The 8,924-nt window shown below is 48.5% G+C and overlaps 1 protein-coding gene across 1 annotated transcript; it reads left to right on the forward strand.

Annotated features, from left to right (window-relative positions):
* Positions 1 to 2,126: 2,126 nt before the first annotated feature.
* On the forward strand, positions 2,127 to 7,585 carry AURKC (aurora kinase C). Its single transcript, XM_027618149.2, has 6 exons — positions 2,127 to 4,386; positions 4,614 to 4,805; positions 5,139 to 5,277; positions 6,231 to 6,379; positions 6,953 to 7,127; positions 7,303 to 7,585. Exons 1-6 carry the CDS (start codon positions 4,211 to 4,213, stop codon positions 7,471 to 7,473), a joined length of 1,002 nt encoding a protein of 333 aa, XP_027473950.1. The 5' UTR covers positions 2,127 to 4,210; the 3' UTR covers positions 7,474 to 7,585.
* The last annotated feature ends 1,339 nt before the right edge of the window (positions 7,586 to 8,924 follow it).

The following is an 8,924-nucleotide window of genomic DNA, read 5'->3' on the forward strand; positions in this document are numbered from 1 at the left end:
TGCGTAGCAGTTGAGCAGCCAAAGCCTATTCAATGAACACTTTCCTGCACAGTCCACCGTGCTGGCCCTTGGCTTAGGCTCTGTGACAGCAGAACAGTGATATCTGCGTGAGCATCTCTATGTAGTAAAGCATTTCTGTGAAGGTGCACTTCAGTATCGTCAGAAATCTGCTTACCATATGAAGGAGGCAGTGTGGGGTATGGGTAGGTTAAAATAACAACAATCCATACTGTGAAACCATTACATTCATATCCATATTTCTCTACTAATTTGATAACTTACTAATTTGATAACTGTAACTTGATCGTTACAGTAAATTTATCAAATTTACAAAATTCCCTTCTGGTCAACTGTTTGTACTTTGTGATAAACCACCTCCCCTGTCACTACCTTAATTTAAGTCAGCGTCCTCACCCATCTGGAAAATAGCCTAACAGATCGTACCTTTTCTTGCCCCTCCTATAGTTTAATTTCCACACAATACCCAGACTGATCTTTTAATTCACGAATCAGATTACATTACCATTCAGCTCAAAACCCCCCGGATGGTTGTCTATTTCACAGTGTAGTAACTATATATTTTTAGTTTTCTGTGGTTGGCATCGAGGGCCTTGCTGACTGGGGAGACACTGCCCCTCCCTGGACTAGGTAACAACTCTTTCAGGACCTCACTTTTCATATGCAAACTAACCGCCTCTCTCTGGCTCCTAAACTCCAGGAGGCAGCATTCCTCTACCCTAAAACTCCAGGGCCAGGTACCAGACAGGGAGTGATCCGTTTGCTCCAAAGTCCCTACATTGTATTCAAACAAGTCAGTCCTAAACTGTTTACATGTCTTGCCTCGCCTTTCCTGCAAAATACACACTAAATGTGCTGGGCCATGCTTTCTCCATCACAGCTGCTGCCTCCCCATACTGCCTTGTATGGTATGCCTGATAGAATAGGACAGACATGAGGTGGAGATAAGGGTGGTGATAAGTAGGTTACACATTAGAAGCCTGGGGTCACACGTACTGACTGGCTTCCAACACCCCAGGGCTGACAGACCAAGAGCCACAGGTGCTGAACCTGTGCTCTCCTCTTCCACCTCTGCACCGGGGTGACCCGTAGATCGTTCCAGTAAATTTTCATTGCAGTTTTGTCCCCTGCCCCATGGGGGGAAGGTTGCCAAGAGGGTTCTGGTACAAACCTTGTAAGGTCAAAAACCCCCTCCCAACCAGTGGGAGGAGTCCCCCAAATGACTGGAAGTAGCCTCCACTAGAGACCACCCCCTCCGTGGATCTCTGCAACCTCAGGGCAGTTGCCACCTCTGCGCCTGCCTGCTCTCCCAGCTTGACAGTGTACTGCCCTTAATAAACTGCTTTGTGCGTGCTACCTTCCTTCTGGCTGGCTGAGAGTGGGTCCCCATGTAAATCTTTCATGGGGAAGCCAAGAACCAAGATTTCCATTCATACAATGCAGAATCTCCCATCGGTAGCATTCCCTGACTCTTCTTTGTGGGGATCTGTGAGCATAAACTTTCTTCATGACAATCACTTCCAGGTCTGCTGCCTTATGATACCTGATTAAACAAACAGCCGGTACATTTTAGAACACGTTCTGGAGCATGTTACAACCTCCTTACAAAGGCTGACGAGGTTCTACACAATTTGTCTCCATTTATCTAACTCCTCTCGTCCCACTTGAACCCCTGCAGTTGCAGCTCTAGACACACTAGCCTTCTTGCTTTTCCTCAGGCACCCCATGCTCTCCCACCCCAGGAATGTCTCTCAAAAGACCTAGGAGCTATCTCTTTGAAATGCACACATCAAGGGAGATAGCATCCCTATCTCCCAATTTCTGTGGGAAAGTAGAGGCCTAATTTTGGGGCACCTTGCTCCAAGTTGCAAAACTGAAAATTAAGGGAAACCTCATTTAAAACAGAGCTGGATGGGGCGCCTGGGTGGCTCAGTCGTTAAGCATCTGCCTTCGGCTCAGGTCATGATCCCAGGGTCCTGGGATCGAGCCCCGCATCGGGCTCCCTGCTCCGCGGGAAGCTCGCTTCTCCCTCTCCCACTCCCCCTGCTGGTGTTCCCTCTCTCGCTGTGTCTCTCTCTGTCAAATAAATAAAATCTTTAAAAATTAAACAAATAAAACTAAAACAGCTGGGAGGCCAGAAGGGCGACCTCTCACACAGCACCACTCCGTCAATCTCAGGAAGAATTGTCAATTATAGGCCCCATCAGGGAATACGGACACCGCATTTCCCACCAGATCAACCATCCCTGCAACTCTGCCACTGAGACTCTCATGACCTTGAACTGTTGCTCTTCCATAAAGGATTTTGTTCAAAGCAACCGTCCCAACTTACTCCTCCTCCATAAAATAACTTTCCTCTTTGTTGGATTTGCCTATGGTTTTACCATAGCCTGCATGTCTCTAATTGCAATTCTATCCTATTTCCAAATAAACCCATTTTTGCTGGGAAAATAACTTTTATGTTTAAGGTTAACACTACCTTCTACCCTCAGGTAATGAGAAGTTTGTTTTCCCGTACAGAAAGCCAATGTAGCAGCAGGTAGGCAGCCCAATTACTAGGTAAATTTAGGATGAATTGCATAACAAGTGGTGCCGTCATGGTTTCTTACTTGAGGGCTAATTATCGTCCATGTTGAAAATACGTAATGGGAGACACTGAGAAAGCCAGTATCTGCTTGGCTAATATGAAAGGGTATCTTTCTGACTTTGCCATCTCTCAGCGATTATCTGTGATATGGCATCAAATTCTGGTTTAAGCCTTATTTGGTAATAAACTTTTTTCTCTACTATCTTTGTGGAGAGGTTTTCTGGGTTGGGAGAAGATTTTTTCTTTTTAAATTCTATTTCTCCAACAATTTATATTGTTACCTGTCTAAAAGAATTCCATTTAAAACTTTTTGAAACATCTGTATTTGCCAAATAGACATGTGGATTGATTTTACTATTTGAGACCCCAAATGCAAACTGATTACAGGGTCTGTGAAAATAAAAAGGAATTTCACTAAAATGGAGTCAGGAGGCCGGCGGGGAGGGGGGGGCGGGGCTCTCACATGCCGCCTAGGGATGTCAATCACAGACCTCAACAGAAGAATCCTCAACAGGAAAGAACCATCAATTATAGGCCCCAAGGAGAAAAGATGTACAAGCAATAGACTACCCCTGAAACTCAACCAATGGGAAACTGTCTTTTACTAATCTGTTGCTTTTCTCCAATGGCCTTTGCTTCACAACTGCTCCCAAATTTCCTTCTCCATAAAATAGTGTTCCTCTCCTATGTTTAAGGGACTAGCCTATGGTTTTTGCTGTAGCTTCCCTGTCCCTCACTGTAAGTCTCTGTTATGTCCAAATAAACCCATTTTTTTGCTGGTCCAACACATACACGGAGGCAAGGGGTGACTAGGCTGTGCCATCGCGCCGGATGCGCCTGCAGTCCTAGGCTGGGCGAGGCTCCGGGGCTGGGGGCTGCAGAGCGGAGTGCAAGCGCTGCGGGACGTCCGGCGCGGAGGCCGAACTCCCGGGGGGAGCGGAGAGGGGCCCAAACCGCACGTGACCTTCAAGCGGGGCGGCGCGCACGCGGTTTCCGACTTCACGGGGGCACCCCGGCAGCTTCCTGCGATTGGTGTCTGTTCACGCCCACGTGCACCACGTCAGCTCATTAACGGATTCGCGCACTCACGGGTTTCTGTAGGTATTCATTCTCGGAGACCCGTTCGCACCGTCCCCTCTGGGCGGCCCTCCGTTCGTCCCCCCCTTCCCGAGGCCCCAGCTCCTGCTGTCCGCCCCGCCCCGCCCCAGCGACCCGCAGGTCCCCGCGCCCTGCAATCTCATTGGCTAAGCGTGTGCGGAAGCTCCCATTTCTGTCTCTTCTATTGGGCACGCTGCCTGCTCGCTCAGAAGTTTCAACCAATGGGAGCCAATCAGGAAGTGCTGGCTCAGCCAATGAGGGGGGCGATAGGATAAAGGCCACGGCCCCGGCTCGCCGGGCTTGCCTTGGTCTCCGCGCGTCCGAGGCGGCGAGCAGCGGGGGAACCTCCTGGGGGCGTCAGTGCAGGCGGCGTCGGGGTCGGTCGGCACCCGAGGGGCGTCAGCCTGAATATCACCTACCTTCACGCCTTTTCAGGACATTTCCAAAGGGCTCAGGGAGGCTGTCCCGTCGCCGTCGTCTCTTGCCGGGAGCCCCCCGCACGCTGTGATGAAGTCGGGCGGTGTCGGGCCCGCAGGTGAAGGGGCGAGGACCCAGGACCAGAGAAAAGGTTGCGAAGGGCTGGTGCCCGTGGTTGGGGCGGGAGGGTGCGCAGGAGGAAGCGCTGGCCTCCGTCTGTCTCAAGCAGCTGCAGCAGGCCGCGTGGAGCTCAGCATCCCGCCCGTGTGAGTGTCTCGGCGCTGTCTCTGGAAGGGGGCAGGGGGCGGGGAGAGAGAGGAAGAGCGAGCGGCACGTGTTCCGTGTTGGCTCGCGGACCAGACAGCCTGGCTGTGCCCGAGAAGGGCGAGGGGCAGAGGTGGGGTGAAGTGGAAGAGGAAGGTGAGCATTCACAGCCCCTGATGGCCCTCCACCTACCTCCCAACCTGAGGCTCTTTCCTTCCTTTGCTCTCAGGCGGCGACTCACAATTGATGACTTTGAAATCGGGCGTCCTCTGGGCAAGGGAAAATTTGGGAATGTGTACCTGGCTCGGCTCAAGGAAAGCCATTTTATCGTGGCCCTGAAAGTCCTCTTCAAGTCCCAGATAGAAAAGGAAGGACTGGAGCACCAACTGCGCAGGGAAATTGAAATCCAGGCGCATCTACAGTAAGGACAGCCTGTAGGCGAATCCGGCACTGGCTTCTTGCTCTTCTGCTTTCTCTTCCATCTCCGGCATCTGAGCCCAGCATTTCCCCCAAACTACCCTCAAACAGGCCACCTTGAAGATTTTTTTCTGCAGTTCACTCCACTTACACCATGTAATCGTCCCTGTTTCAGACACCAAAACCCTGATGCCTGCTCCTGTTCTCTCACACATTCCAGTATCAGGCTGCTGTTATTCTGGTCCCAGCACAGTTTGCCCTTTGTGTGACCAGTCACTTGTGATAGCATCAGGAGTTGGGTCTTATGAGTCTGACCCTTCCTCTGTCTCTTCTCCAGACACCCCAATATCCTACGTCTGTACAACTATTTCCATGACGCACGCCGTGTGTACCTGATTCTGGAATATGCTCCAAGGGGTGAGCTCTACAAGGAGCTGCAAAAGAGCCACACGTTAGATGAACAGCACACAGCCACGGTGAGGCAGGGGCCTGGGGGCTCTGAGGTCGGAGTTTATTGTGGACTGGTTGGCGGGGGGATGGGGGGGGTGTCACTGCTTGTGGCTGTCATTATTGTCCAGGTTCTATTTGTTTGTTTCTGAATTCTATACCTTTTTTTTTTTAAGATTTTTTATTTATTTATTCGAGAGAGAGAATGAGAGATAGAGAGCACGAGAGGGAAGAGGGTCAGAGGGAGAAGCAGACTCCCTGCCGAGCAGGGAGCCCGATGCAGGACTCGATCCCAGGACTCCGGGATCATGACCTGAGCCGAGGGCAGTCGCTTAACCAACCGAGCCACCCAGGCGCCCACGAATTCTATACCTTTTATATAATGACACATACAGCCCATAACTTCACAGTTTGATACCCTAATTACCCCAGAATATTAATAATTAGTGTAAGCAAGACCATCTAACTCCACTACCTTATGCAGAAAAGCATGTTGAAGGCCTATGAAGGAGTTCACTGAATAAGTGAGTGGAATTGGCTTATAGGAAGCAAGAGATTTCTAGAGGGCTCCAGATGGGGAATCAGAGCAACAATTATCCCAGCAGAAGGGTTGGGTCAGCTTGCTGTCAGAATGAGTGATCTTGCAATTTTCCTCCTGCTTTTGTATCATTTCTTCAGGTGTCAAATCCTGTGGGAGATCATCTGTTATAGCTCAGCGTAGGTCCTGTGTCCAGCTACTCGCTGTTCTAAGGCAAAATGGAGGTTCTGGCCACTTTATCATCCATCCTATAAGACCACATAAAATGGGGAGAGGAATCCCTCCCCCACCAAAAACTGTGGTGCCATTAAGGAAGCAACAGGGTCGGTAAACAGGAAATAAAAGGAAATAAAAGATTCCACTACAACTATAAAATGCATATTTTATCTCATATGAAATTGTGGTGGGCTTCATTTCCTGATGGCTTTTTCTTTGCTCACTCAGATAATGGAGGAATTGGCAGATGCTCTGACCTACTGCCACGAGAAAAAGGTGATTCACAGGGATATTAAACCAGAGAACCTACTGCTGGGGTTCAGGGGTGAGGTGAAGATTGCAGACTTTGGCTGGTCAGTGCACACCCCATCTCTGAGGTAGGTAAGGTGGTGGTGGCGGCATGGGCCCTGGGTGCCACTTAGGAATGATCCAATTTCATGCATTCCATGTGTAAGACCCAGATACAAATTTGGTTTTGTATTTGAGTACTGCCTTTTTCATATGCATATATTTAATGTGCATTTGTAGACTGAAAGAATGTGGCTCAACCTTATCTTTTATCTTTTGATCTCGGTTAACATGTAACTTTCTCAGTAAGTTTCCATGTAAGTAAGAATCATTGCTCCATAACTCCAGGAATTTTACTTGGTCCCTCTTGATGCACCATCAGTTTGTTCAAAATCTCTACTGATGCCCAAAATATTCTGAAAACATCCTCGATCGGGAGCCACATAACTTTATGAATAATTCCAAAATATGGAATTGGTGGGTTCCAGTATTTGCCTTCCCTAAACCTTGATCCTTATTAAAACTTAGTGTTTCCAAACTCCCATGCTCAGGAGGGGACTGCTCGGACTTTCTAGGGTCTCCCACCTCACTGGAATATAGAAAAGGAGGGTTACCCTTGTTCTTGGCTTCTACACAGTGCTCTCTTCCCTGCTGTCCTCTAGAAGAAAGACAATGTGTGGGACTCTGGACTACTTGCCCCCAGAAATGATTGAAAGGAGAACATACAATGAGAAGGTTGATCTGTGGTGCATTGGAGTGCTGTGCTATGAGCTGCTAGTGGGAAATCCACCCTTTGAGAGCCCTTCCCATAATGAGACCTACAGACGCATCCTCAAGGTAGGATGGCTACACTCTGGGCACTCACTAGGGAGCCAGGCTGCAGAGCCTGGGATGCACACAAAGGTTGTCCAAAAAGATCCAGAACAGTGCTTTGAAGGGTCTTAAGGAATGGAGAAAGCATGCGGCACAGAAATTAACCACGTTCTCTTTTTTTCTTCTGTGGCCTCATCAGGTAGATGTAAGGTTTCCCCCATCATTACCTTTGGGGGCCCAGGACTTGATCTCCAAGCTTCTCAGATACCAGCCTTCGGAGCGGCTGCCCTTGGCCCAGATCCTGGAGCACCCCTGGGTCCGGGCCCACTCTCAGAGGGTGTTGCCTCCGTCTGTTCAGATGGCTTCTTGAGCCCTGTCTGCACCTGTTTTATTGTCTTTGTCCAGGGAGCTCTCCTGGCTCCACTATCTTACCTGTCCTTTGTTTCTTCTAAGATGCAAGATGCTAATTAATAAAAGCTGAATCATTTTGTACCGGTTCTTTAGAGTTATTTGACTATGCAGTTATGTGACTGGGTAGAATCTATTTCTTGTAGAAACTCTTTCCCATGAGAGCGTCCCAAGATGATGTCCCTCCTGGTCCCCAAGGATGGTGACTCTACTCACCTTGAAAACTTAGTTACTGCTTTATGCAGACAACCACCCTGGTGGTGTACAACCTACCACCTATCACATTTCTTCTAGACTCAGTTTACTATTCCCCGTGTTTTCAGGAGTGTGCCATTTGTAAACCAGGACTCTGATCAACCCGGAGGTCCACCCTCTTTGTACTGACATCCAGCATGTCTCTGAGACAAAATGTTTCACTGCACATCGATGCCACTCAATTCTCAAATGAATTCACTAGCACCTCCGTGGTGTGTCATATTCTGATTGCATCAAATAAGTCATCCCTAATAATAAATGTAACACCACATCTTCTGAAATCACATCCTCCACTTTCAGCAATTTAGGGAACTCTCTTCTGACTTTTCCCTGTATCCTGTTATAGCTGCATGTGTCAGCTACTCCATCCATGATAAGCTGACAGCACCAGAATAAACATCTAGACACAGTTGGGAGCTTAAATATGTTTTCTGCTCATCGCAGGCATTGCCTTCACCACTATTTCCGAACTCCATACTTTATATGGAGTTAATGTTACTCCACCATATTCTACATGGCTTCCACAATGTGAAATTTCCAGCACATGCAAGACCACATCTCTGCATGTGACCAGACCCACTAATTAAGTAACTCAGCTACTCCACTCTCTGATGGACAGCCCCATTATTGCAGATTTGTCATTTCAATGCTCCAGGACATTGGCTCATGGTTTTTCATCTGCACCTCCAGGGCCCATATTTCTGTGCTTTTTAGCTTTGTCCTATCAGTGCTCTCGAATCAGTATTTCAAATTTTTTTTTTTTTTTGACAGCACAAGCAGAGGAAGCAGCAGGCAGAGGCAGAGGGAGAAGCAGGCTCCCCGCTGAGCAGGGAGCCCGATGTGGGGCTCGATCCCAGGACCCTGGGATCATGACCTGAGCCGAAGGCAGACGCTTAACCGTCTGAGCCACCCAGGCGCCCCTTGAATCAGTATTTCAATTAAACACCTGGAAATTCCTAATAAACTAACTGGTTTGTACATAGGAACCCTGCAATATTACTCAGTTTGGGTGCTGGATAAACTGACATCACCCAGCACATTTTTGGGGAGGTAGATAAGCAGACAAAGGACAACTAGGGCTTCCACATTGACTACTAGATGATATATGTCTAAATTACGAAAACTCTCAGACATGCTTTACAGTAAAGTAGGGATTTC

This window comes from Zalophus californianus, chromosome 17, assembly GCF_009762305.2.
Source record: "Zalophus californianus isolate mZalCal1 chromosome 17, mZalCal1.pri.v2, whole genome shotgun sequence".
Taxonomy (NCBI): Eukaryota; Metazoa; Chordata; class Mammalia; order Carnivora; family Otariidae; genus Zalophus; species Zalophus californianus.